The sequence below is a fragment of the Neofelis nebulosa genome, chromosome 2 (assembly GCF_028018385.1).
Source record: "Neofelis nebulosa isolate mNeoNeb1 chromosome 2, mNeoNeb1.pri, whole genome shotgun sequence".
Lineage (NCBI taxonomy): Eukaryota > Metazoa > Chordata > Mammalia > Carnivora > Felidae > Neofelis > Neofelis nebulosa.
This window is the reverse complement of record NC_080783.1, coordinates 64,104,286-64,129,273: the sequence shown is the minus strand read 5'-3', so window position 1 is coordinate 64,129,273 and position 24,988 is coordinate 64,104,286. Positions and strand designations below refer to the sequence as shown.

Genomic DNA, 24,988 nt, shown 5'->3' with positions numbered 1-24,988 from the left:
ATAAGAAACACAAACTCAAGATTTATCTACAGAGATGTTTGTTAAAGCATTGTTTATAATAGTGAAAAACTAGAAACACCTTCATCATCCAAAAATAAATCATGATAATTTGAATGGCATATTATGCAAGCATCAAAAATCTTATTATAGAAGAATTTAATGATATGGAAATTTTTTCACTGTATAGTATTAAATAAAAATGATCTCAATTTTTTAAACTATTTGTAAATATATGTATATATGAGTAGAAAAAAATCTAGAGGAACCTCCTAAGAATATTAATAAGAATTATATCTACATAGTGGAATTCAAGGTTATTTTTATTTCATTTATTGTACTTTTTGTATTTACATTGTTTTTCAAGGAATAGATATTCCTTTTGTAAACAGGAATTATATGCACAATTTTTAGAAAGACGTGCTTTTCTGTGCTTAACAGCTTCAGATTAGGTAAAGGCAATAATGGATATAGTCCTCAAATAAAATTAGAAAAAAAAAAAAGAGAGAGAGAGAACAGCTAAATACTTTCAGGACACCTGGTCCTCTTATCTAGCGCATTCTGTAGTCTTCCTGTCTACCTCTCTTCCAGAACAGTTTCATCCGTGTTTCTTTTTCTTTTTCTTTGTGTGTCATACAGTTGTTAAGCACTTTAAAATATATTTTCAGGTGATGTGAAGGGGTGTTTGATTAACGCTGCTTAGCTCTGATAGGGGTGAGGTCATGGTCGCTATTTGTTTCAAGGCCAGGTGCAGGTAAGAAGCAGTAATGGTGGTCCTTGTGAAGGAAAGGGGTGGTGGTGAGGGGAGTTTCAAGTGACCACAGCCTGATAAAGCAGGTCCTAAAGGTAATAAGTTAGTAAGATGAGGGAATTTGTAAAAGTCCTGATGGAAGATAAATGATCCGAAAACATTTTTATTCAGATGCATTAAACTGAGTCAGGAAATGGATTTGATGTTTGTGTGAACCTATATGTATTTTTACCAGAATGGATGTTCTGCTGAGGGCTGGGGTGATGGGGGAAATTTACAGTAATTACTAAAAAGCAATATAATCTTTCACCTTCACAAACAAACTTAATAAACACTGAACACCAGTCAATATTTCATTAATTACAAAATAGTTCTCATAACCCCGTATTTATATGATAGTCACTAGCATTTCCTTAGTACTTACCATAAATTAGGCACAGTGACATTATCATTATTATCACAGTGCTTTGGATAATTCATTCCATGATCCCCCAAATCGCTGGTCCAGTTCAGAGTCTTCATTTTGGCCTTTCTCCTCCTTGCTGCTCCCCCAAAACCCCGGCCCATTCTCTCACAGAAGATAAAAATGAGAATTTTTTTTAAAAAGTGAATTTGTTCCACATTTCACAGAGTCAAAAGTGACATAATGCACAAAATTATTTTCATCGTATTTGTTACATAAATTGTATATTCCAAATTTAATCAGCTGGTAACATAAAAGTGCAATGTTGCTAGGTCTCAGTGTGGTTGAGTGATAGCTGAGCTGTGGGCCTGCAAAAAAAGTCTACGGTCCAGGAAGAAAAAGTTTTGCCTCATAGAATCTGATCTCCTTGGGGGTTGGCTAGGGGCATTTTTATCATTATTGTCCTTTTGGCTGTTGAAAAGCAGGAGAAAAGTTAATTATAATTAAGAATTCAATCTCTTTGAGGGGTGCCTGGGTGGCTCAGCTGAGCATCTGACTCTTGATTTGGGCTCAGGTCATGATCCCAGGGTCGAGGGATCGAGTCCTGGGTGGGGCTCCGTCTCCCCCTCAGCTCCTCCCCCCTGCTCACGCACACTTGTGCTCTCTCTCTCTCTCTAAAATAAAAAAATTAAAAAAAAATTGTTTTAAAGAATTCAATCTCTTTGAAATTAAAACAGTATTCATTTCAGGGGCCATGAGACACTTCATAAAATTAGCACAGCCAGGACTGTTATAGATTGTCATGGTGCTAGAAGTTGGGCCACGTGAAATGATGTGGAAGAGCCAATGGGAGCGAAAGTGACGCCAGATTCTGCAAGACCCCCTCCACACAGATTGTACACATTTATATTGTTTCTACAAGTTTTTATATAGTCACATCATTTACGTAGAAATCATTCTTTTACCAAATGCACTCAATCTAAATCCTGTCAAGAGATTTTTGACATGGGGAAAAGATAGTTTGACTACTTTTCTCAGGACTTTGAAATTCCTATGAACTGTGATCGTGACTGTGCCAGAATTTATAAGCCAGCCCCATGACTCAACAAAAAGAGAGAAAAAAAAAATAATTTTTCTTTTTTTCTGTTCATAGCTTGATAATGAAGTTGAAAAGGCAGCAAACCTTGTCATTAGCAACTGGAATCAACAAATCAAGGCAAGTATACATACAAATGTCATTTATGTGAACTCAGTTTTTAGGATTGAAACTTTTTGCCTTTGCATGAATGTGACCATGTGTTTTAGTGTTAGTCTTTCTAAGTGCTAACTGAAGAGAAACATGTTTCTTCACCTGAGTTTTTAAATAGATATATCTTTCAACTAAACCAACAGAAGAGCAGGGGTCTAAATATGGTTATTATTTATAATTAACAGACATAGCGTTTATTGTATGCCACATGCTATATATTTTTATTAAATCATCACAACACCCCCCCCCCAAAAAAAAAACCAACCCAATGTGGTATGTGACCTGTATTGTTCCATTTGACAGATGGGTGGGGAAACTGAGACACAGAGAAGTAAATCATATGCCTATATCTGGTTAATGGTTGAACCAAGAATTGTTATAAGTCGTTGGGTTCCAGAGTCACTGCTCTTACCCATTACACTACACTGACTGCCTCTCTTTATAATCTGTAACTTAGGGCAGGAGACAAATACTATCTGAGTTTTGGATTTATCATTCATAGAAGGGCATTCGTGATCACTGTGTCACTAGTGAGAGGAGTACCGTGAAGGGTGGGGAGCGGTATGTAAAGAGGAACACATATATTGATCCACAAATATGTATGGTCCGCTTCTTGTAGTCCACACTGTACTAGGATATAGTTCCTATTTTCAAGTAATTTAAAATGTAGTTGGCTAGATAACATATGTGCAGGAAACAGTAAATGAATTCTAGGGAGAGGAATTATGATCTGGTGTGAGAATTTAGAGCATATCATTATAGGTTCTTAAGCAGAGAGAATAACAGATGGAACCTATACATATGTACAGAAGATAATTCTAGAATAATCTGGTTTAGGAGGAATTCAAGTAGAAAGAACTAGAAACCAGTGCAGAGGGAATCTGCTAAGAAAGCCCAGTGATCTGTTTTACTAGAACTTGTGCTTCAAAAGTTGAACTCCATTTTCATCTCCAGAGTGTTAATGCCCAAAGAGAACTTTCCCCAGCAGACAGCTGCTAGTGGCAAATAACTAGAGAGGCCCTCAAAACTATAAGGCAGCCCCAACTCAGCCCTCAGGGTTGACTTTGAAGCTCCTTCATTAAAACCAATGGCTCCATAAGACCAAGGACATTAAGAAATGTTTGAGATAAATGAATTTCTATACCCACAATAGTAGTAGTGGTAAAAAGAATGCTCATGAGAACCACTTTTATAAAAAAATGTTTAAAAGTCCCATAATCAGCACCCAGTCATGTGTTTTTAGTTTTGCTCTTGATTTTAGGAGCTTTCTTAAACAGGCTTTGTGTTTAAAAATCCATTCTCTAAATATTCAGCTTTCACCAGAAACTCAATATAACGAACCAAAAGAGAGAAACCGGGCTCAGCAGCTGTAATTGCTTTCAAGAACAAAAGAAGCATCTTTTATTCTTTCCCAGTTCCCAGCAAGTAATTTTTCTAAATAAAATGATCTTATTTTTTTGTGAAGAGTGACAGAGAAATTAGAGAACATAAAATTCTTGAGCTCGAATAATTTTCTCCCCAGCTACAGTTGAAGGGTTTCCACATGTAATGAAGTGTGGTCTATTTGGGAGACAGAAATGGAAGCCTTAAAGGATCAAATGCTCTTCCCTCATGCTCTCATTTTTCCGGGGTTGTGTGACTGGAGGTAGAGAGAGAGGGCCAGTGGCTTCCTGTTCCTTGAATTCCCTTTTGCAGAGCCTTCATAGGTTTAGAGACATTTAGAAGGCGTTGCCTCTGATTCCTAAAGAGAGAGGGAACTGAACTTTTCCCTTCATTGCCTGGTTTTGCAGTCCTTGCAACCTTGAGGTGAAAAACTAAACAGTCTTCCAATCAAGCCAGTTCCTGAACAGGCTGAATCCAATTCAAACCAAGTTCTGTTTGTTTATTTTCTCTCTGGAACAGCATCTTCTGCCAAGTTGGAACTGTGTAGAATAGGAAATGATCACCTGACTTATAACCCACTTTGAGGTTTAAGGCACCAACAGAGTAGGGAGACTTTGAACACTTCTTCCTTCCCAACTCCCAGTCCTCTGCCACAAATGCAGGCCATTTCACAGAATGCCAGTCAAATGCGCAGGATATCAGGAACAAATCTCCCCTTTGCTTTAAGTTTTAAGACAGCATCTTAAAATGACCTCAATTGTGGCCCAGGTTGATTTTTAAAAATGATGCAGGCAGTCTTCCATGTTTGCTGTGATGTTTTTGTGGGAAAGCCGTTCCCTTCATTATGCTAGCTAGAACAATGGTTTGGAGACTTGTAGGCCTTTGTGATTTGGAGAAATGTATAATGTTCTCGAGTGCACTTGCTATAATAAAAAAATATACATTGTTTTCAGGGAAAAATGTTAGCTACTGTTTTATTGTAGGCAGATTTTGAAGTGAGGGCAGAAATGAAGATCTCAAAATACACAATCATTTAAGCTAGCACATGAACACAACTTGTTTCAAAACAGAAGAGTTTTTCTCCTGACATCCATTTCTGATCCGTTTTTGGTTTTTGTATGTTTTTGACTCTAGGCCAAGAAGAAATTAATGGTGAGTACCAAGAAGCATGAAGCACTTGCCCATCTTGTAGAAAGCTCCAAGCAAACTGTGACTAAGAAGGAGAAGCAGAAGGTAACCTGTCTTGGCTGGCTGTGTGCATGTGGCTTGGAGACCAACGGGTTTCCTACTCTGACTTCTGAACACAAGAGAACTGGCTGATTCTCTGCTCTGTATGGGGTCTCTGCAGAGCTGTTATGTGGCAGAATAGGAGAGGGATTCTAAATCATTTCTAATCCACATCTATTTTTAAAAATTTTTTAATGTTTATTTCTGAGAGAGAGAGAGAGAGAGTGGAGTAGGGGCAGAGAGAGAAGGAGACAAAGAATCTGAAGCAGGCTCCAAGCTCTGAGCTGTCAGCACAGAGCCGGACACGGGGCTCGAACTCACAGACCACAAGATCATGACCTGAGCTGAAGTTGGATGCTTGACCGACTAAGCCACCTAGGTGCCCCCCGTGGTCCACATATATTTTTAAATTTTTAAAAATATTTTTTATTTATTTTTGAAGGAGAGAGAGAGATAGAGCATGGGCGGGGGAGGAGCAGAGAGAGAGGGAGACACAGAATCTGAAACGGGCTCCAGGCTCTGAACTGTCAGCACAGAGCCCAATGCGGGGCTCACACTCACAAACTGTGAAATCAGGACCTGAGCCAAAGTCGGATGCTTAACCGACTGAGCCACCCAGCCACCCCGATCCACATGTATTTTTAAAAGAGATTATTGACAGACGATAAATTAGGCCAAGGGTGTCCAAATTTTTTGATAGGGACCCCTTTCAATATCTCTCAGCCCAAAAAAATAAAAAAAAAATACCCATTCATATATAATGAATTGTACAATGTACCTTATTGATGTTGTACATAATATAGAGCACTTCATATATTGTACTAATATGTTATGAACATTATAAAACATAAAAAAGTGTTTGAAGGGTGACATAAAGATGAAAAAGTATTTTAAATGATTAGCTAATGATGATGCCTTCAAACGATCACTGAGTGACATTTCCAGGCAAAACATACACTTCGGCAAGTTTCAGCCTTGATCTTAGGAAATGTAAACTCCTATTTCTAATGCTCCTCTTGGTAGTGTTAAACCTTCTGGTTAACTTCTTGTGAGATTTCACCAGATCGTCCCAGATTTTGCTTTTCCTGTGGGCGATGACGCACTCATAACCAGGAGCCAGAGAAAGCATCAGCTCTGACATTTTCTCCTGGCTTTCTTATGCTTCCATTGGCAGTACTGATGTCAATCTACATCTTCTTAGCAGAAACCTTTTTAAGACATTTGTTAACTTTGTGTGTGTAACCTAATTAAAGCTAGATGATAATTCTGTAAATCCCCACGCCCCGGACACATGCGGATGGCCACATGTCCCAGGATGCTGAAAGTGAAGACATTTGTGAAGGCCTGTGTCAGCTGCCTATGCTGTGAAATCCCCACTCTCCCTCCAGAGCACACAACTGTCTATGTGTGGGCACCCGTGTTGATTCACATGTTAAATAAGAGTAAGCTCCATTACTGTTTTCAGGTAAAAATGAACACAAATAATACTGGAGATATAATAGATTATCTTGCACACTTCTGGTGGTGCGTGCTCCAAATTGGAAACCTTTGAAATAGTATCTTCCCTAAAAGATAGAGTCCCCCTAAGGAAATGTGGGCAGCACCACGGCAACCCAAAACACTATGAAAAGAGAAAGAAACTTGTCATTGCAAGTAACGTTATCACTTCATCTGAAGCAACTATTAGTCAAATAACTTAAATTCATTGTTAGCAAGGTTTTACAATGTTCTTATTTCTTCCCACGTCAATCTTTGCAGTATGAAATGATCACAACTCGAATTGAATAATGAGGCAGCTTCTGCGGAGGCAAAACCACAGTCTGTTCAAATGCTAAACACCAGGGCCAGTCCTAAGCATTCAGAGCCCTCATTAGAAGTTATTCTTCACTGATGTCAAGCAATAACATAGAGAAAAGCTCAGGGCAGCTAAATGGTGGATTTCCTTTTCCTTCCCTCATTAACAGCTTCCCTGGGCTGTCGAAGCCAATGGACTTCCTCTGGCCTTCTCCGACTGATCCTGTAACCATGGCCCTTGGCTGTCATTTTATCCAGACACCTACCATCTTTATTGCTTTTTCTGGGAGCTTCCTTTGTTTTACTTTTTTTCTTTTCTTTTTCTTTTTTCAGTCCTAAGGCTAAACACCTAAGGCAGCATTCCCTTTTTGCATTTCCCATAGAAGTGCCCCTCATCTCCAACCTGAGCAGGGCTGGCTTTTCACTGCTCAGCAGTTCTTTCTGCTTCCTGCTCAGCAGTCCTTGTTCTCAGCAGAAACTGATCTAAATCATTCTTCTTCCACCTCCATCCTCACCACCCATCTCAGCAGACTGACTCTCTTGCCTCCTTCCTCACAGAGTAAATGGAAGTCAGCTCAGCCACCTGCCTATTAAAGTCATATGTGCAATGGGACAAGCCAATTCTTCTTGTGCTTGGATTCCCATCCCATCCTGCCTCCCAGAGATGTTTCTTTTGACTCTTTCTCTTTCTCCTATATCTCGGACATAACCCTCTCTAATAGCTGCTTCTCATCAGTCAACATGCTGTCTGGGGAAAGTGGGGAGAGGCAGGGATTCACCTTTTTGTGGCCCTGTTCCTCTCCAGATTTTTAATCATCTCCTTTTTACAATAATATTTATTTACAAAATATTTATTTATAAAAATATTTATTAAAAGGGCTGTGTGTTCTCTGTCTCCATTTCCTCATCTCCTGATTCACACCTCAAACTATACTAATCAAGCTTCCCCCCAATCCTACTAAGAGTGTTCTTGCCTGGAAAACAATGTCATCCTTGTTGCTAAAGCCAATGTGTACTTCCTGATTCTTATTTTATTTAACTTCTTGGAAGCATTAAGCATTGTTGACTTATGCCTTCTAAAAAAATTCTCTTTAAAAAAATTTTTTTTTACTGTTTATTTTTGAGAGAGAGAGAGAGAGAGAGAGAGAGAGAGAGAGAGAGAGAGAATGAGCGGGGGAGGGGCAGAGGGAGAGAGGGAGACACAGAATCCAAAGCAGACTCCAGGCTCTGAGCTGTAGGGCTCAAACTCATGAACCACGAGATCACAACCTGAGCCAAAGTCAGACACTCAACACATGAGCCACCCAGGTTCCCCAACGTTCTCTTAACTTCAGCAATATCTTACTCTTTTGGGTTTTTTTCTTTTGGGCAATTTTTTCTTAAACTCCTTTATGGACTTCTTTTTTTCTGCCTGACCTTTATATATTGCTTTTCCTGATGATTTCTCTCCTGGGACTCATTCTGTTTTATTCAGCATTGTATTTCCAGGGTCCAACGCAGTATTCTCAAAATCAGGTACTCAATAAATAACCAGTACACAATAAATATACTCTCAAAGTTTCAACTACCATATCTATGCTGATAATAACCAAATTTATATCTCCAGCCCAACCAGTCTCTAAACTGCCTTCTGGCACCTCAAACTCAACATCCAAGATTGGAGCCATTATTTCCCTCTACCAAAAATATTCTTTATTGCTGTGTTTTCTGTATCTTTTAAATATTACCAGTTAACATAACCTTGCTGTTCTACCTCCTAAATGAAATACTTCTTGAATTTTTCTACTCGCACTCATCTCCCAGACCACCATCACCATCGCTTGGATTACTCTGGCTGATTGGTCTCTTGGCTTTCAGCATTGCTTCCTTCTCCTCCCCCAGCCCCCACCATCTATAAGCCCACCCGATTTTTCTGAAACTCGAAAATGAGCATATCATTCTCCTTTTTAAAGGCCTCCTTTTACTGGCTTCCTCACCAATTCTTACCCCCATTTTAAGTTTATTCACTCAGGGTCATTTCTGTGAGCACCCAAGTCTCAGCTTACATGTCATTTTAATCCCAAGGCTAGTTTAGGTGTCCCTCTTGGTGCTCCAGTGACACCTAATCCTTGTATCATTCCAGGATTGATCATTCCAGGATTGATCACACAGGATAGTGATGGCCCTGTAGGTCTCTGACTAGAGGGGGGAGACTACCTAGTTCCCTTTTCTAGTCCCAGAGCCCAGTACGTGATGCATTGTGGCACTCAGTAAATGTTTGATGAATAAATTAATGAGATGTTTGTTCCTAGAGAAAGAAGAAAAAAGAAAAAATCTTCAATTTTGCCAGATTTTTGGTAGAGATTTCTGAGAATTTCCTTAAATAAGAATATAAAACTCTATATTCTTCTTTTATATCTATTTGGGATTATTTGTTGTAAATTTGTTGAGCAGAAACTTCTAGTCAATAGCTCTCTAGTGTAGGCTGATGAATGTGAGTAGTCACCTCAAAAGTGACTTCGTTCTCATTGCCAGGGTGGCGGGGGGTGGCGATGAGCATTCTCAGTAAGAATCTAAGGATTATGATTTAGCAAAGTATGGCCATGGCACACTTCCAGCCTTTTCACTATATTGTCATCAGGTTAAAATTCACAAGCTCATGTTTCCATAGATAAATGTGGTTCATTACACTTGATATACAAAACCAAATGTGTCCTGTGTAAGTCATACATCAGAGCCAAGGGACAGTTGAATGGCTAGCATATCAACTCAAATAATAAAGTGAGTGGTATTAATATTCACCATTTTGGATGAATGTTCTTCATTACTGAAACATTAGTCAAAATATTCTTAAGCATAAAGAAGGTCACTTTTAAAAGTCTTTGTCTCTGTCCTTGAAACTCCTAAACTGCTTAAGTCCCAGGAATCTTTGGTACTCCTTCACCTGTGGTTTGGGGACCATTTGCATCAGAATTACCTGAAGAGATGGCGAAATTCAGATTTCCCAATCCCATTACAGAACTAAAGAGTCAGTATTGGCACTTGCGGGACCCCAAAAATCTGCCATTTTATAAGCACTCAGGTCCTTCCTAGGCATATTCAAGTTTGGGAATCATTCGTGTTAACACAACTTCCTTTGTTCTCAAAGATGTGAAATTACTTCTCTGAGCATTTTGAGAATCAATTTCAGTTACGCTGGTGCAGAGAATTTTTTATCACTTTGATTTTCCAGAAGACTTCACGATCAGATAGCCACGTTTGGTGGCAGGCAAGAGGGGGTTCTTTGTGAAGGAGCAGATCACTGGGGAGCAGGATAAGGGGAAAGCACCTGTCAGCTGCCCATAACTTGTAGTGAACATTAGCATGTGCCTCAGGCTCTTCACCGGTGATCCAGTTCTAAAGTTACATGGCTGCATAATCTCTACCTGTCCTGGTAGGAAACACCAGGGCACAAGGATTTACCAGAGTACAGGAATCACTAGTAGGTGACAGTCTTGAGCTGGAGGTTCTTAATCTGTGCTTGTTTCCCCTCACTGTCATTTGGTCTCCTCCTTGATTTGATGAGCACAGGCACATCATGTCACACTTAAGGACCTCAGTTTCCTCATTTGAAAAATTGAAGGAGGGGCTGAAGGAGGGGTGCCTGGGTGGTTCAGTTGGTTTAGCGTCCAACTCTTGATTTCCACTCAGGTCATGATCTCACGGTTCGTGAGTTTGAGCCCCACATCGGGCTCTGCGCTGACAGTGTGGAGCCTGCATGGGATTCTTCTCTCTCTGCCCCTCCCCTGTTCTCTCTCTCTCTCTCAAAATAAATCAATAAAGTGTAAAAAAAAAAAAATGAAGGAATCATATTGAAAGGCCCTTAGGTTTCCTTTCAGGTCTGATACCCCTTTTCTCTGAGAAAAATCTTTGATTTTGTCATCTATAGCTACTGTTTATGACTTTAGCTGGGAGTTGAGAAATGTCTCATTGGGATATACATAATTCTTTACCTGGAATTACAAAGAGCCTTGATAAATGTGTTAATGAATATGTGGCACTGACCTTTTCCTTCAGCTCCTCAGTAAACTGAAAAAATCAACTGAAAAGTTGGCAAAAGAAGATGAAAATTACTACCAAAAAAACCTGGCAGGCTGTGCTACCAGGCTGAAGTGGGAAAACACATTAGAAAACTGCTACCAGGTGAGTTCTGTGCTCACATTTTTCTCTTCTTCCATTGGGCTCTGTGAGGCCTTGAAAATGAAGGTCAGATCTACACTTACGGGACCTGATGGTCTCTGCCCTTGGCTAGGACCCTCACTCTAGAGGTGACTTTAGACAAACCACATAACTTCTAATTGTTTCCATTTCTCTGTGGATACAATAACCAGTGAATATTTATTGAGTGTCATTGGCCAGAGTCTAATTCTCAATGGGCACAAAGGCACTCAGCTAACTTCAAAAAGTGCTGTCAAAGTAAAGTATTAGGTACTCAGAAATGAGTTTTAGGCCTGAGAGCTGATTTATACAGTAATCACTTAATGCGGTTCCTTTGTGTCTAAGGCTCAGTGGCGGGCACTGGAGCAATAATGACAGTCCCGTCTCAACTTGGGATGTGTACAGTTTAGCAGCAAGGAAGACGTCTAAAGAAAGAATTGTGGCAAATCATCCAATAAAAATTAAGAAGTGTGAACAAGCAAGTCACGAAAGGGAAAATCAAAATCACCGACAAACATATGAAAAGATGCTCAATCACTTGGCAAAAATTAAAAAGTAGCAATGCCAAGTACTGCTAAATAAGAATTGCTGGGAAACAAGAATTCTTGTCCCTCTCTAGTGAGAATAATTTGATGGTATCTAGTAAAACTAAAATGTGCATGTATTTGCAACATGCAGGTCCCCTCGTAGGCTTACATCCTAAAAAAAAAAAAAAAATTTACACCTGTATACCGTTATGTATAACAATATTTATTGTAAGACAGGTTTATAACAGTAAGAAAAAATTGTACACAATCTTCGTGCCTCTCAATAGAGGAATTACTCTAAAAATTGCTCTAATTTAGAAAGTAGACTAATATTATATCTAGCAATAAATATTAATTAAAACTACACTTAAACACAAATTAACCTCAAAAAACATGATGTTGAAGAAAAGAAACTGCTATTCATACAGTGTATGTAAACTAAAGCATTTGAAAAACGCACACCTCAAACTACAGTGTTTTTATGTGTGTGTTTGTAAACTTATACATATAGACTGAATGTATGCTGGAGGAAGGAAATGGGAATTCAACAGGCTGCCACATACAGCCACGCAGCTTGTGGACAGTCTGGCAGAGGACCAAAAAAAAAACCCCACAAAAAACAAACAAAAAACAAAAAACAAAACAAAAAAACCTCCAGGCTTAAAATTTACTCTAACTACTGTATGTCTGAATAGCTTGGTTCTCTATTTTTAAAGTCAACATAAATATGACCAGCTTAAATAATTCTCAATTCTGGGTGCTAAGAACATGAACGTTTGGGCTTATTTTTTCCCCATATTTTAAGTTAAAAAAATGTTTAAAGCAAGGTACAGTTGCAAAAAGAGGCAATCACGATACAATTCGATAAGCACAGTAATGTGTGGATGATAATGGCCAACATGTAACAGGTGCTGCTTATGGACAGGCACTGGGTTAAGTATATCCACTGCATTATATTTTGCATTCATCACAACATTTTGAAGAGGTCATAATTTTATTCTCAATTTATAGTGAGGGAGTGGAGGCTGAGAGACATGAAGGAACTTGCCCAAGATGGCAATAAGGTTCAACGTAGGCAGTCTGATGCCACGGCCTTAACCTCTACTCTCTGCTTCGGCGTTAATAGGAGCTGGGCAAGCAGAAATGGAGGAGCTGGGCAAGCAGAAATTAAAGAGCTGTGTTTAGTCTCTTGTTATTGCACTTTCAAAGTAGGATAGATGCAGTTAGGAAAAAACGGGGAAATTAAAGGAGAGACAAAAATTAGGCCATAGAGGAAGAAATGAGAATAAACCCTTCTTTAATTTATGCCTTCAAACAGAGGGTCCTGGTACTTTCCTTGCTTTTGTTGACTAGGTTTTACATGCAGAAGGTGAGAAAGGGCCAAGGATTTAATTTCCAACCTTATCCATCTGAAACCTGGCCCTCCAAACTGGCTCTGGTCTTGCCTCATCCCCTGGGACTGCTCAGTGGTATTGCGGTTGTCCACAGAGGCTGGCTTCCTTGGAAGCCCTGTTAGATTATGGGAAAGAAATTGCTGTTCCCATCCCATCTTCCAGACACCCTTCAAGGGTGGTAAGAAAAATATTTCTCTATGTGTCCACCCTTCTCACCTCTACATCACGGCAATGGAGGATAATTATGGTTCTTAACCGGTATGGCTGCCGTGTCTGGTGTAGGTGACATCCAGCTGGCCTTCAAAATGTCTTAGATAACTGCTCTTAATAACTACCTTCTCAGAGGCTCTTACCAGGTCTCTCTTTCCTTTTTTCTAAGTTTTCTTTCTTCCTATTAGAGTCCTCCTACACCTGACCTCCAGACCCATCCCCCTTTTAGCAGCCTTAACTTTTATATTGAAGCATCATGGAAAGGATCTTCTTTGTTTGTAAAGATTCTCTGATGGTGACAAGATACACATTTATTTACATTTTGAAAGATGTCTTGGCAGACAAACAAAAACACAGACTCTTAAATATAGAGAACGAATTGGTGGTTGCCAGAGCAGAATTGGGGGAGGAGGATGGGTGAAATAGGTGAAGTTCCCTATAAGCGAAGAGTACACTTACATGATGAGCACTGACTCATGTATAGACTCGTTGGATCGCTATATTGTACACCTGAAACTAATATAACTGTATGTTCATTACACTTGAAGTTTTTTTTAAAAAAAATTCCTTTCAACTCAACTTTAAAAATATTTAAGACTCAAGATTTTTTATTAGAATCTAAGTCAGGGCACCTGGGTGGCTCAGTCAGTTAAGCCTCTGACTCTTGATTTCAGCTCAGGTCATGATCTCATGGTTTGTGGGTTTGAACCCACATCAGGCTCTGCACTGACGGTGAGGAGCCTGCTTGGGATTCTCTCTCTCTCTCTCTCTCTGCCCGTCCCCACTCATGCTCTATCTCTCTCTCTCAAAATATATAAATGAATAAGCATTTATTTTTAAACAATTAACAAAGAATCTAAGTCAAAATCAGAATCTCCATGAGGAAAAGAAAGATTTCTTTTCGTCCTTCTTGTGTCCTGGTTTTTTACCAGCATGCCAACAGCCACCAATCTTTCACCCCCTCTCCCTTTTAGTTCACACACTCCCTTTTACCGCAGCCTCTTTAGGGCCACCTTCTGCCTCCTGAGTCAAGCCCAGCCTTTCAGACCCGCTCGAGACAACTTCTGCCAAGTAAGTCATCCTTGCCTGGCCCTAACCAAGAACGATTCCCTTATTTTGTATTCCCTTGACTTGTTTATACTCAGTCCACACCAACAAGTCGCTGACTCACATATCACTGTGTTTACACTATTGTTTGCAAACTCAGAAGTAGGAAGTTATATTCATAAAGACACATAACAAAAGTGGGCTGAGCAGAATTAAAGGGGAATTTTATTGTAAGTGTGGGAGGTGGAAATGTGACAAAGTTTGCTCATTTTCATTTTTTCCTCCATTCTTCCACCAATCTGGTAAAATGGAGTATAAGAATTCATTCAAATGTCCTATAATGTATCCTCCTACCCCTTCTTACTCTCCAAATTAGACTTACAAATTCTTTCAGAGAACATTCATTGACCTGCATTTGAGGCAGGGTTTACTAGATCCCAAGAAATGTGAGGTTTCAAATGTGGTTATGAAGTAATAAAACCAATTCCATAAGCCACATGTAAAATTAGTCTTATTATTTATAATCATACTATGTTCAAGTCATATTTCCTACCCTCCAAGAAAAAACAGTTCAGCTGGTAGAAATAATCTTTAATATATTTTGAAAAATAATAGCCACGCTAATAAGAATTACCAAGAGCCAAATGTTTGGTACTAACAGAACTTACTCAAGGAATTATTTATTTTAGAAAGTTATTTGCAGCAAGTGTCAAGGGCATTAAAAACGTTCACTTTCTCAACCAGTATTCTTCATCTGAACCGCAGAACACAGAAAATAATCTGAGTGACTGCTCCCAGTTCTCCTAAGGGTTGTAGTGACTGGTACCAATCTAGATGCAGGGGGGCAGATGGTCACTCACAAGCTGTAAACAGCTGCCTTATGACATTAGGCCTTAATCCTCTCCTAGAACCCATGTTGAAAAACGTAAATTTCTTTCTATAAATCCATCTTGAGAACATAGCTGAAAAACAAACCAATTTCTGCTCAAAATACATTAAAAACAAAAGGGAGGAAACAATTCAGCTGGCTAACATTAAGAGGACGGCTAAATGAATCAAATACACTATATGCAATCCCACAAATAGACCATATTAAGTGGTGTTTTGGGAGACTAACAACATGAAAAATTGCTTTTGTATAAGTTAAGTGAAAAAACAGGGTACCAATTTGACTAATTTGATAGATAATTAGAAAGAAAAAATCTTACATACACGCCACCTAGATGGACTGAAATACACCAAAATGCTAATGGGTTATCTCTAGGTGGAAGAATTATAAATAATTTTTAAATTAAATTTTTTGTGGCCCTTCATAGTCCCAAGATAATGTTTCAAAGCAGCTAGCATGCTTGTTAAAATTCCAATTCCTGAGCAGAATCATCCCTAAATGGGATGAATCAGAACCTTTGAATGGTTTTAGGAAGGCATCTGGGTGATTGCTATGCATACTAAAATTTGAGAGTTCTTGCTCTAGAAAGAACATGATATTTCTTTGATCAGTTTTATGAAAACAATTTAGATGAAATCTGTCCAAATTTCTTGGGTAGTGCAGACCAGGAGGCCATGACAGAAGGACCAAAAAGAATGAATGAAGAGGATGAATTCTCACAGTGCCTGGGCCACAGATAGACTTCTAATCTGCTAACTCTGACCATACTCTCCACGTACACACTATTGTAAAAGCAGAGGAGGACAGTTTCAGTTCCTTCAGAGTATTTTGCTTCTCTGCCACCCACTTTATACAAAAATAAAATGATAATAGAAAGCAATAATTCATTAGATGAGATATGGATTTCCCCTTTGCACAGTGGAATTTATCTCTGCCTCTTTTCATGAGCAAACATAGATCATTTTAATGATTTCCCTGAAATGTAATTAAAGTCTCTTAACCATTACCATCTCCACCAAGGGATACTGGTTGTTCCAGTCTCAAATTGAGGCTAGTGGCTCAGCACTTGTCAAAATAAGGAAACAGCTGCCCACTAGGATACAATGTGTTCTTAAACACATTGTTTTTTCTCCTGTCCTTTGTTCATGGTGCTAAACTAGAACAGGTGTTTCTCTAAATCTTTCTCTAAGGTGTAAAGTCTCTTATTGAAGATGGTTCCAGTTGAGGTTCAAGCAACTGAGCAGAATTTGTCCTATAGATTGGTTAGGAAGCATATATCTCTGTCCTTGGAAGAAGCAATACATTGGATAGGCTACTTTTCTGTGTCTTTAATCCTATATCTGGGAAACTGAGGGCACACAACCACTTTCATGGCTGGTGCCTGACAGTATTGAAGACAGACTCAGGAGACTAAGAACAGAAACAAAGGCATTTTTCTCCCACTGACTTATAAAAGTTGTATAGCTTCTGACTCAATAAAGAAGTGGCCATGGGAGAGCAGAGCTCTGGCTTCTTGCTTCAAATGTCATGACACTTGGCACAGAATTGAAATTTTCATGTGATCAGCATAAATTTTCATAGTTACTGCCTGAGCTTTTTACTACTTGCATTTAATAGCAGTGTTAAAATGACTATATACCAATAAACAAAACATGGAATATACATAGAATGGAATATTATTCAGCCTTAAAAAGGAAGGCCATTCTGTCACATGCTTCATGGGTAAACCTTGAAGACTTCATGCTAGGTGAAATTAGCCAGACACAAAAGGACAAAATCTATATGATTCCTCTTATGTGAGATACCGAAGGTAGTCAAATTCATAGAAGACATAAAGTAGAATGATGATTGACAGGGGGTATGGAAAAAGGGGTATGGGGAATTTGGTTTAATGGGTAGAGTTTCAGTTTTGCAAGATGAAAAAAGTTCTGGAGATGGATGATAACTATGGTCGCACAACAATGTTGAATGTACTTAATGACACTGATGTGTACACTTACAAGTGGTTAAGGGGCGCCTGGGTGGCTCAGTCGGTCAAGTGTCTGACTTCGGCTCAGGTCATGATCTCACAGCTTGTAGGTTCGAGCCCCACGTCAAGCTCTGTGCTGACAGCTCAGAACCTGGAGCCTGCTTCGGATTCTGTGTCTCCCTCTCTCTGCCCCTCCCTCCCTCACTCACGCTCTGTCTCTCTCTGTCTCAAAAACAAATAAACATCGAAAAAAAAATTTTCCAAAGTGGTTAAAATGGTAAGTTTTATGTTATGCAAGTTTTACCACAATTTAAAAAAAATAAATTTTTAAAAAAGTTTAAAGTGACTATACACCATAGATAAAATAACAACTGAATGTGAATGTGATCTACCACAGGGATATAAAGGACTGCCATACTGTATTAGGTCAGTGGGCCCTATAGATGTGCCTAGAGAGGCAGATGGGAGAACCCAATGATCTTTGTGACCACACCCCTGCACTACCCCCACCCTGACAAAGGCCTTGAGAAGGACTTGACCTTCTTACTTCCTATGGAAATGCTACCCACCAATTTGACCAAAGCCTTCTTCATGAAAGACTATTGCTGAGTCCTCTTTATTGTGTGGCATGGAGTCGGGTGGGATGGTGGGCGTGAGAGCAGCCAACCTGACCTCTGAACAAAGCAGGGACGCCCAGGCTTTGTCCTTACAAAAATGGGATGATGAGCATGTGGTCTTGGGCACCTGCCACCTCCATCAAAGCCCAAAGTCCTCTGTGCACATACCCAGCAGCCTCCCCCCTCCCCCACATGGCCTAGGAATCCCATCTGGCCCAGCCTTCTCACACAATGCCTAGCAGCTGAATTTCCCTGCACTTCCTCAAAACAATCAGCAGCCCAGCTAGCAGTGAGTGACAAAAGCCTAATAACTAACTTTTTCTAGAATCTTAAGACCAACAAGGGAAATGTGACATCCCTTTGTTTACCCTTCCTAGGTAAAAGTTACGAGACTCTAGGAGTAGAATTTTTATCATTCCACACAAAGTGGAAAGGCTATGTTCCCACCTTCACACAGTGGTCTTCGACCCCCCAGGCCTAATTTTAGGTCAGGATTATGAGTTGATCAGACTTTGGGGTTCTGCTCTTTTCAATAGTTTCCTTAAATTCACCTGCCCCTGCAGAGGCTAGAAGAATGCCTTGTATGTACTATAAACAGTTCTAAAAATATTTAGTGTCTAAATGCACTTCCAAGGTATGGATACGGGTTTTACTGGGCTTCACTCTCCTTCTCTAGGACTCACAGATGCTTTTCAAATTATTCCTTTTCTCCCCTTTTTTTTGTGAATGTCAGGTAATCCACATCACCCTATACACCTTTTGGGCCAAAACAGCCTGGGGAACATATGTGAGTTAAACCAATCCTACATAAGGCTAAACAAGAAATACACCAATCTCCCCCCCACTGCAGCTTGATGTGGCATAAACAAGAGGCACTCACATAACAGTTCATTCAGACTTTCTTCGGATGTGTCAGTGCTTGGTAGGTAACATTAGTTTTGCACAACAACGGGCCAGTCTTACACCATTTTCCATCCTTTTCAGAGCATCCTGGAGCTGGAGAAGGAAAGAATTAAACTATTATACAATAACTTAAACCAGTACACCCAACATATTTCTGTTTTTGGCCAAACCCTGACTACAGTGAGTAGTAAAGATTTCTCTATTTCTGATATGCATGGTAAGAAGCAGCAGGAAACATTCTTCAGTAAACTTGCTCTGCTTTCTTGGCTTTTCAGTGTCACACTCAGATTCACTGTGCCATCAACAAGATAGATGTTGAAAAAGACATCCAGGCTCTCATGGAAGAAACCGCAGTCTCATCCACAGAAAATAAATCTGAGTTCCTATTAACCGATTACTTTGTAAGTATGGAATGGAAGGAAGTTCCATTAATGGGGCACCTTAGTCATATATTGAGGGATTCACTTTGAAAAAAAAAATTGAGAGCAATTGTAAATGAAAGTATTGTTTTTTTCATAGTCTGTATAAATAAAAAACAGTATGTGGTTTACAAACTGGACAACAGAAATATGTCTTTGGTGTTCTTTGGAAGGGAGGAAAGTTAAACAGGATTCCAGACTGAATCTTTATACTCAGTCTTCTATAGAAGAGTAATGCCAGGCAGACATGTTTCATGATCTGTAAATAATCACTGTATATCATATTGGATGTCTATTGTTGCATAACAATTACCCCCAAGAATAACTGGTTAAAACAAGCATTTATTATCTCACAGTTTCTATGGGTCAGGAATCTAGGTATGGCTTCACGCTCAAGGTGTCAGCCAGGAGTGCTGATATGTCAAAGCTCTCCTGAGAGACGACCTGCTTCTGAGCTCATGTGGCTGATGGCAAGCCTCCGGCCCCTCCCTACTGGTAGCTGGAGATACCAGCTTCTTGCCATGTAGGTCTTTCCACCTATGGGAGGTTCACAACATGTCACAATATGTCTGCTTCCCCCAGAACTGGTGATCCAAAAAAGACCGAGCTAGAGTGTCCAAGATGGAATTTAGTCTTCATAAGCTAATCTCAGAAGTGACATCTCTTAGTATTCTATTTGTTAGAACCAAGTCAATAAGTATGGCCCACATTTAAGTGGAGGAGATTATACAAAGGCATGACTCCTCAAATGTGGGAATCATTATCAACATTCTTCATGGTCTTTGCCTTTGAAAATCTTGAACCATATTACAAAACTTATTTTGGGAGCATTTGGGTGATTCTACTATTATATGAAACTTGCTAAAAACTGATCAATCATCTAACCTCTTTGTTATCTTGGGGTAAATTCTTTGTCTTCTTGGATCATGCCTCAAAGATTTTGTCTTCTGCTCCCCTCTTGTTACCCTTAATTACAGTGTTCTAGAAGGTGACCATTAGTTACCAAAATCTGCAGGAAGAATTCCCCATAGCTCCTCCCTGCGCCTTCTGCTATATTTCATTCAGACTTTCAAGGTCCAGACTGGGAAGGTTCATTTCTCCCTGTATAGGGAACTAGCCTACTGGTCATGTCCTGCTCTAGAATTAAAAGTGTAGCTGAAGTCAACATCCCAGGAGTCCTGTGCAGGGAATAAAAGATGAGGGAGGGGAAAAGCCCATCAGATGAGGCACAAAGATGATGCCTGACCAGCTTTTTCCCTCCCCATCCTCCAAATAGGCATAAGTGGCCACCTATTTTTTAATCAAATCTTTTTTTTCCTATTCTGGCAACGGTGAAGTGAATTAGCAACAGCAATGTCTGCTCAGAGCAGTAACAAAGGTAGCAATGGGAGTGGAAAGGAAGATTTGATGGGGGAAGTGCTCTTCTTTTTTTTTTCCTTTATCCTTTTAAATAGGTGACCTCTTAGATGGGAAATGTACAATAAAGTATTTTTGTTATTCTCTTTAAAAAAGTGCCCCTATTGAATAACTTGTCAATAAAATAAGGGTCATTCTCCTTGAAAATTTGATTAGGCTTCCAGTGAAATGTAAGGAGGCAGCCATGACAGTTTATCTTTAATTGCCACGCCCATGGAAATTTTGGGTTTCTATGGAACTTCTGTGTACCAAAGCTGATGACTACATACCTGTTGTCTAAATGAATGGATTGTATCTCTAAATGTGTAAACGGGATTTTCTTAATATCCTCAAAGCAAAACACTCCCAAATTCTGACTTACTAGACATTAGCAGTAAGTATAGACTGGTTTATATCTAGTGCCAAGAAATGTACATGGACTAGGGTAAGACAGACCAATAAGAGTACAGATATTGAGGGGCTGGTGACCAGTGTGAAAATATTTGCAAGGTTACCATAAGGCCATGCTCAGAAGATTGTATCTGAAGTTTCATAGGCCACCTTCAGTATTGATCTTCTTTCCAAAATCTTTGGAAGGGAAGGACAAATTTAAGAAAGTTAATGGACAGCAGTATATTCTAGCCTCAAGTTGATCCAGTAGTGATCCATCTCTGGAAATACATTTGTAAACAATAGGTGTCCCTAAACAACCCAAATGAAGTCTTAGCCTGGCATGGGAGCCAGAGTGTGATGTACATTTCTCCAGCAAGGAAGTCCTGAGGGTTGGAGGCAGGCAGCCATGCAGTTCCATTGGGGCTCATGTGGGGTGTGACGACCACCATGGGTAGGCATGTGTAGGAGCAGATGGGGAAGAGAACTGGGACTCAGAAGAGCGGGGTTTCAAGCTGTTTCCTTTGGGCCTTCATTTATGTCTCTGAGTGTCACAGGTAAAATGGGGGAAATAAAGCCAACCTCATAGAGTTGTTGTGAGAATCACATGTAATAAAGATACATACTTTTATAATATGTAATCACAATATATAAATATTTTTATCTAGAGCTCATTATTTCTATAATAGCTGTTTGCTTTGCTCTAAATTCTCATGCCTCCCTTTCTTTGTGATGATCTCTCCACCAACTTTCAGGATCCTGGTTTTTCTCCTTCCATATTGGATTAGTCCTGACTCCTTTACTGCCATCTTCAGTCATTGGTGTCCCCTCTTTCTCCACGGGTTCCTGTCCCTCTGCTACACTCATGTTCAGCCCCTCGCCACCTGACCCTAACATCCTCTTTTTTTTCCTCATTTAGATCTTGAAATAATGTATGTGAAAGTTCAGGTATTGTTATTAGTTTCTCACGTTTTATAGGATAAAATCTCTACTTCGGCCCAAAAATCTGGCTTAAACTACAAAGACAACTTTTCCTTCCACTATGTTTGCTCAAGCAAATGGCTGGTCTGTTGATTGTTCCTGATACGTTTTTTTGCAGTCCTCCCTCTATCCTTTGGCTTGAGCCATTTCCCCTACCCAGGGTACCCTTTGACTTCTTTTCCCTGGACTGAAAAATCCTGGTGAAGTCTTCTAGCCTCCTTGAAACTTTCTTGCCTTGGCACTTGTTGAGTCACGCATTCCTGTCTGCACCATTCATGAATGAATGTGGCCTTGAATTGTTAGTTCTCTTCATGATATGCTTCAAGGCTTGACTAAATTATAGACCCATTCTGGGAAGAGCTCACGTGTTCCCAGCAGCTGGCCAAGAAAGCAGAACACAACAGATATTTGTTCCACTCCGTAGGCAGTCCTGGTTCAAGGTAAACACATGATGCTACAGTGGACGTTTAAAGAACTCTAACTGGAACCAAGACAAATAGAGAGCAACATGTATCCAAAAAACCAATTTACTTATCAAGAAACTATGAAATAACTATAGTAAGGCTCTTCTTCAACAATAATGTGTTCTATTAAGGAAGTGCTCGGCTATGTACTGACAAGCTGTGGGCAAGAAGTTTCCATAGTAAGCAGGCCTAGAACAAGTAGAACAATCCGTATAAAACCAAAGGTTATCTTGCTTTTATTTATTTACTTTTTTACTCTTTTTCTCCTGTCCAGTTAATATTAAATACAGTTATCAGTGAAAGTATCAGTATAGCCAGGAGGAGCAACCCTTACTTTTTTCTCCTTAAATTGTTAAGCATCATTTTCTCCCCCTAAAGGAAGAAGATCTTAACAATGCAATGAATAAAGAGCGACAAGAGTCTTCAATAAAATCAAAACTGTTGAGACTGCAAAAAGATATCGAAAAAGCCTCAAGAGACCGGGCAGGTGTGTAATTGTATCTGTGAGTGGCCTGATAAGTGTTCTACTTGGAGGTTTCCTTCAGAGTTAGGGTGATTCCACTTTTGCAGACTGGGGCAGGGACCATCTCATTTAAAGAATCCTATGTCAAACCTAATTTGTCTGAATAAAGAACAATGGGAAAGAAGAAAGGAGAGCACAAACAGGCTGGGAATGACACTTTGGTCTATTTGAGAGAGCTATGTCACCATTTCCAGAAATGCAGCATATTGCTCTGTTTCTGAAATGGCTGGAATGAGGGACAATTTGTTAGGTTGAAAACGTGGTAAACCTGTGCACACAGCTTTTGGTTTTCTTGTTTCTTTTTAAACTATCCTTTCAAATGACGAAGCTAGGTATGTCAGAATGTGAAGCAGCTCTAAAGGGATACGGATAATAAAAACGACCCCACACTTGTGATTCTGGAATGTGGGGCTTATCTTATGTGGACCAGAGCGACACGTTGAAATGTAATCCCTGTCAGGAAATCCAAGGGAGTGAAAAGTTTAGAAACCTAAATATCATAGTGAGGAAGAGCCTAACACTGTGGGAAGTGTTGGGAATGGACCACGGACTGGGTCTGCAAGGAGATTCAAAAGCTCATCTTGCAAAATAATAATCAAGATTTTTTTTAACTCCAGCATTTCTCAAATTTCATTAAATGAAGGTACAGGCCACTGGTTCAGTAAAATTTAGTAACAACTACGTGCAGAAAGAGCCTCAGCCATTGGGAAGCCCTCCTGGTATCACCTCTGGGCCCAGGCTCCGCTGCCTGTGGCCCCTCTCAGCTGTGTTCCACCAGGGCAGGATGGACAGCGGTGACCCAAAGAATCATTTCATTGCTAGGTTTGGAACAAATGCTGAAATCCTACTCTAGCAACTCTGCCTTCTTGGACACAGAGAGCCAAAGAATCACAGCGGCCTTAATGGACGAGGTAAATATTTGCAGATTCCACCTTCCTAGGTTTAATGATGAAAGAGTTATTTTTAGAATACTTGTTTTCGGGGCCCATTTGACCTCTCTTTGCCTTTCTTTTCTCATGACATACAACATTCTAGGAAGAGAGCTCCTATAGTCACCTCCTTGACGAGCAGTTTGAGGGATCCGGAAAAATTCAACTACTTAGAAATGTTTGCTTTAATGTCCTTCCTGGAAAAGAATTGTGCCTAAAATAGAATTCCCCAAAATAGAATAATTCCATCAAGGTCTGGAAACCACGTGTACTTTAATCCATTTAGGAAAAGTGATTAAACACACACACACAAAGCCACAACCAGGACCTGCATTCAGAAAGGTCTGGATCTGGATCCAGCCCTGCCATTTACAGGGACTTGGGACGCCGTTAGTTTTCTCATCTGTAAAATGGGGATATTGGTCCCTACTTCAGAAGGTTATTGTGAGGATGTAGTGTTGGTTAGAAAATGTCAGCACAGTGCACAGAGGAGAGCTGAAAACCTGGTAACTATGAAGATTCCATTTTCCACTGATCCCTCAGCGAACATCACGGTCTTCTGAAAATAACAGGAGAGCGGAAAGATGTGAGGCGCAGAGTGAGGGGGGTAGTCTGGGTGTATGGCAAAAGCTCCTGAGAAAAAGGGAAAAAACTTCAGAGGCTGAGGTTGTTCTGAGGGGAGGGGAGGTGCTGTCAGGAGAGGGCAGGGAGAGAGGCATCTCTGGGCTTTTTTGCTGAGAGCCTGGACCTCAGCAGCCCCCAGGCATTTGTGGGAGTGATGGACAATGCAGCCGCTTCAGAGGAGCCCAGGTGAAAGAGAGGTTAGCAAAGTGCTGTGAATTCTATATAGGAATAAAGGCAAACAGATGCTATGAACTATGTGTGCTAGATACAGGTTTTCTGCTATGATTACAGAAATAGGAAGTTGACTGGGGTTAATATGAGAAGAATTCAGGAAGCGATAAAATCTTTAGCAATGTTTTGTAGGATATAGGAAGCTGGGCCAGCTGTCCTTACCTTGTACCTAGCCTAACTAACTGTCTTGTGAAAGCAGGTACCTAATAACTCTGTCCAAACAGGTAATTTCAGTAGTTCTTTGGTGAAAGGAGATAGATATAGCCAGGTACAGTTTAATCGATTGTTTAGCAGAGGCTTCCTTTAGAGGAGGTGCTGTCGGAAAAACAAACCTAACACTCTTAGGGAAAGAAAGGCCTGAATTCTGTTCACTTGGGAACAGAGCTCTAACATAGTTGCAGTGACACATGGCTATAGTTTTTATGAAATTATAAAGCAGTCTGTAGAACATTTTCTGTGATAGTGCAAAATGTTTGGTTTTCTAATTCCATGCAAG

At 39.9% G+C, this 24,988-nt stretch overlaps 1 protein-coding gene across 5 annotated transcripts in view; it reads left to right on the top strand.

Moving 5' to 3' along the window:
• The window catches only part of NOSTRIN (nitric oxide synthase trafficking), a 60,237-nt gene that overhangs the window by 26,207 nt on the left and 9,042 nt on the right, over window positions 1-24,988 (top strand). For 4 of the 5 annotated variants that reach the window (XM_058714876.1, XM_058714878.1, XM_058714881.1 and 1 more), the window contains 7 exons: window positions 2,305-2,367; window positions 4,918-5,016; window positions 10,840-10,965; window positions 18,618-18,716; window positions 18,812-18,937; window positions 22,564-22,672; window positions 23,531-23,619. In XM_058714876.1, the coding sequence (XP_058570859.1) occupies window positions 2,305-2,367; window positions 4,918-5,016; window positions 10,840-10,965; window positions 18,618-18,716; window positions 18,812-18,937; window positions 22,564-22,672; window positions 23,531-23,619 (711 nt within the window). The remainder of the gene's footprint in view (window positions 1-2,304; window positions 2,368-4,917; window positions 5,017-10,839; window positions 10,966-18,617; window positions 18,717-18,811; window positions 18,938-22,563; window positions 22,673-23,530; window positions 23,620-24,988) is intronic. The other variant, XM_058714877.1, reaches the window with a different exon arrangement.